At 32.2% G+C, this 4,801-nt stretch overlaps 1 protein-coding gene across 1 annotated transcript in view; it reads right to left on the reverse strand.

The window, feature by feature from the left end:
* The window catches only part of PIK3C3 (phosphatidylinositol 3-kinase catalytic subunit type 3), a 123,981-nt gene that overhangs the window by 111,538 nt on the left and 7,642 nt on the right, over positions 1 to 4,801 (reverse strand). Inside the window, exon 4 of the mRNA XM_015595640.2 lies at positions 4,717 to 4,799. Coding sequence (XP_015451126.1) covers positions 4,717 to 4,799 — 83 coding nt within the window. The remainder of the gene's footprint in view (positions 1 to 4,716; positions 4,800 to 4,801) is intronic.

A 4,801-nucleotide genomic window follows, 5' to 3' on the forward strand; every position in this document is an offset into this window, starting at 1 on the left:
AGGCCACCCAAAAGAATAATACTTCTTTCTCTCCCTGATGTCAGCAGCATCATGCAGAGCAGCAGCTGTGATCCAGCAGTACAAGTGTATGTTTGCACTCTACTACAGCACCTGCAACATCCTGAATATCATATTTTTCCACAATCCAAAGCTGCACAGGAAGTCCAGTATCATCCTAGAGTACATCTGGTCTTCGCTCCACTGCAATCAGTTTACTCTCAAGGAAAGGCTCCATGACACATAGGGAAAAGGAGTTATTTTAATTTCATAAGGTTTCTTAGAATTCCTTTTTCTAAGGTGAAGGTCAGTATAAGAGTCAGCCTAGAAGGAACAGGAGTTAAGAGATCTAGCTTTTTACATTCCTTGCCCACTGTTCAAAGCAACCACAGACCTCTATTAAAATTTAGTGTTATCATTTGCTTAAATGCCCTACAACTGGTAAAAGAAAATGTTGATGCAAAACCTTATCTTTCCTTTAAATTAAGTGATAGTAAGTTGAATATCCCCTTACATCTAATTACGCACAAACAGAACCATTTTAATTAAAAAACTTTTTTTGTAGGTATTATATACATATTTTACAAAGCAAATAGATTACCATTTGTATTTCACTAGGGTTTTTTCTCTTCAATTTCTAATATTTAATAACATAGTTGTTTTCATTGTATTTAGTTGTTTGCCATGTACAGCAGATACTAACTTTTTGCCTTAAACTAAATGGAAGTCAAAAAAAGTGACTTGCTTTAAATTAAAAAATCAAGTAAATAAGAGTATATGTATTTAGTACAGAGCTGTTGCAGGAATTCTGAAAGCTGCAAGTCAATGGCTCACATATGAGAAACCCTGCTCTAAGGGAGGTAATTGCACATAATCTGTGCTGCTCTCTAACATGTTTCATTTGTATCTAACATTTGATGTGTTCAGGACATGGAGGAATAGCATGAACTACTCTCCAGTTGTGTAAAGAGAAAACAGTTGACTGTCCAAAATTCAAAGTCTTAATTTACTTAAAACCAGAAAAAGTAATTGAAGTTTAACTCTCACTTATTGCTACTGCTACTTTTTATGGGTTTTTGTGGTTTAATTACTTCTTAAAGTAGAACAAATACTCTTGATTTATGTTTCAGGCACACTTCCAGCATGTCTGGACAGAAGGTAAAGAAATTATTCTTTCACTGGGATATACATAGAAATACAAATAAAGTGGGTACCAGAGAATGGAGTAAAGGAAGAAATTCTGAAAATAACTGCCTGCAAAAGTCATATAGCTAGACCAGCATGAAAAAGCTAATGCAGTCTTTCTCAAAATATGGTCCATAGTCCACCTTTCACAGAATCACTCAGGATGCTTATTAAAAACACTGATTCTTGGGCCCTACTACAGACTTAATGAATTAGTGAGAACATAGGAAAGTGCTTTTCTAGTGAGTTTAACAGATGATTCTTATATATACATATATTCATTAAATCCTGATTTCGCCTATTTTTTAAAAACTTGCCAAAAGCCAAGTGAAACAATGTCACAAATATCAGTCTGAGAAAGAGTTTATTTGCTTTTGGCAGGTCATTTTACCACACTTCTGTGGAAATCTCAATTGTCTCACATCCTGGCAGGTCATTTTACCACACTTCTGTGGAAATCTCAATTGTCTCACATCTATACATTAGAGTCACTAGAGTGTCTCCTAAAACTACATCCTAAGGTCATCCAAAAGGCACATGAGTGCTAACATGGTGTTTTTCTTCATAAAGTAAACACTTATGAGAAGCTGGGAGGAAAAACCAAGAAGTCCATCTGGCTGTTTCTCAAGAACATTTAACAACTAAGACTATATAGTAAGAGTAATAAACTTTTATCTATTTTTTCTCTGTGGCAAGCAAACCTTACCCTAGAAGAAAAAAAGAAAAAGAAACACTGGAAAAGTAACAATACTGATTTAGTAGTATGACCGCTGTACTACAACATGCTATTTATCAAAACTTACACTTAAAAACTGGAGGCCACAAAGTGTCGAACTATATCTAAAGTATTGTTCCTCCATGGATTTCAATAATAAATATCTCTTTAATAGCTACATTAAACTAAAATATTTACACATTACTGAGCAATCAAGCTATCCTAAATAAATGGAGTTACATCTTGATTTTATTCATGAGTTTAAGTCTTTCTGACACACCCTATTCCCTAGACAGGAAAATTCAATATTATAAAGGTGTCGATTATCCCTTTAATTAACATATATGATTTAACAGAATTTTCCAATAACCTTTTTTAAATTGAGAAATTAATATTAAAATTTACCTCATAAAACAGAGAATATCCAGAAAAATTCTAAAAAAGAGGACTAATGAGGAAGATTATTCCTATTTATTATTAAAACATTTTATAATGTAATAGTATTGAAAACTAACAGGATAGTTCAGAAATAATGATAGCTAATATTTGCTAAGCACTCATTAAGCTCATTACATCTTTGGTAATTTATCATAATAAACTACTCTATGAGGTAAATACTATCATTATACCATTTAACATATGAGGAAACTGTGGCATAGGAGATTAAATAACTTGCCCAACGGTACACAAATATTAACGGAGCCAGGATATGAACCCAGATAATCTAGTTCTACAACTTGCCTTCCTAACCACCATACGACACACTACTTTGTTTCTCTTAGATGTGAATATATGATGAATTAAATACATAAAGATATCACCTCAGAATAGTTGGCAACAATAGTTTATTTAATAAATAGTGTTGAGACAAATAACTAGCCAATTGCTGTTAAAGAAATAAAGCTAACCCAATACATACCATTTCCTTTCTAAATTACAAAAGTAATTTCAGATGAATCAAAAATTTAAACGTGAAAGATTAAAACCATAACAGAAAAAAACCTTATTTTTAATAGGAAAGGACTTTCAAAAACATTAAATTCACAGATCATAAAAAACTGATACATTCAACATCATAATTTAAGATTCATGAAGAGCAAGCAAACAAGCAAATAAACAAATATACAAGAAACTCAAAAGAAAATGTCAAACAAGAAAAATAATATTCGTAACATGTAATACACAAAGGGCTGATTTCATTAATCTACAAAGACTTCTTATACACTAATAAGAAAAATTGCAATTCAAAAAAAAAGCCAAGAATTTTATGGTATGTGAATTATACCTCAATTTTCAAATAAGCAAAGGACATCATCAAAAAAGCAAATCACAGAAGCCTAAACACAAATAGTATGCGAACATATCAAAATATAATCATTCATATTTAATGATGTGAAAATTCAGGAAATTACAATTCTCAACTTCAATATAGGCAAAAATTAAGAACTTTAATAATACCTAAATTAAGGTCTCTATTCTGTACTGAAAGGAACTAGACATCTTTCAAAGACTCTAAGTCTGGGGCCTGGAACAGCTTGTCTACCAGAAAGCAATGACTACTGACTGGCCTACTATCTAAAGGACATGGGATCAACTTCAAGGGGCTCCTACAAATTGATAATGGGAGTTTTCGAGCATTATAAAGAATAAAGACAGCAACAGATTGAAATATTTCAAAAATGTGTAAGACTAAAAGTTCATGAAAAAACTTAAAAACGAAAAAACAAAAAACATCAATCATCACCTTTGCAGGTTATCTGGGCACCAACTCATTCTTAAAATTGTAAAAGGGAAAAAAAATCAAACATTCATCTGCCCTTCCTATACAAACTGTATACCAAGGTAAGTCAATACTTGATAAAAGACCAAGCTCTTTATATTTTTAAATTATTTTCTAATGATTATTCTTTTTTTATATTTAATTAAATTTTGGGGGGGGGTAATACAAATTAGTAACATTATATAAGTTCCAGGTGTACAATTCTATAACAGATCATCTGTATACTGCATCGTGTACTCATCAAAGCCTGGTCTCCTGTCACCATATATCTGACCGCCTTTACCCTTTTCTACCTCCTCCCTCACCCTTTCCCCTCTGGTAATCACCATACTATTATCTGTGCCTATGAGTTTGTTTGTTGGTTCATTTGTTACTTTATTTTAAATCCCACATATGACTGAAATCATATGATTCTCGTCCTTTTCCGTCTGACTTATTTCACTTACACTGGATAAAGAAGATGTGGTACATACAATCAATGTAATACGATTCAACCATAAAAAATGATGAAATATTTATAACAACATAGAAGACCAAGTCTTTAAAGAAAAAAAGGATAGGTAAAAATATCCTTTGGGAATATGGGCTTTGTTTTTTCACAATAAACTTCTGTTACCTGTAAATTTTTAAAAACTTAACAACTTTTCTATTGTAATCGTTACCACTATTAGCAAATTAGTGCTTTTTAACCCAGCTTGTTGTCATTTTTATCATTATGACAAAGAAAAACCCCATGACAATGCAATTACAATATATACCAAATAGCCTTTTCTTCCTAAAAGCAAGCTTCTAATTTCCAATGACTATTTTCTAAGAGGAATCATATTACACTAGCAGTAAAGTAATATAAATTGCATTTCTTAATTAATTTATCTGCATATCCCACAGGAGATATGTGTCAAATTCAGTCTCAAGAATGATGGAATCATATGTATCAAACATGTACATATAGAGAACCAGACCGGACTATTAAAACCTCCCCAAAAGAAAAGAAACAGAAAACTACAATATTCCTACAAATTTGGAAGAGAATGCTTACCCATATTTTCCAAAAAGCGAAACTGTTGTTCCACCCACAGGCACTGCCTTTCCTGGTCCATACACATCCCATATAGTCAGGGCCA

This window comes from Pteropus alecto, unplaced genomic scaffold (genome assembly GCF_000325575.1).
Source record: "Pteropus alecto unplaced genomic scaffold, ASM32557v1 scaffold146, whole genome shotgun sequence".
Taxonomy (NCBI): Eukaryota; Metazoa; Chordata; class Mammalia; order Chiroptera; family Pteropodidae; genus Pteropus; species Pteropus alecto.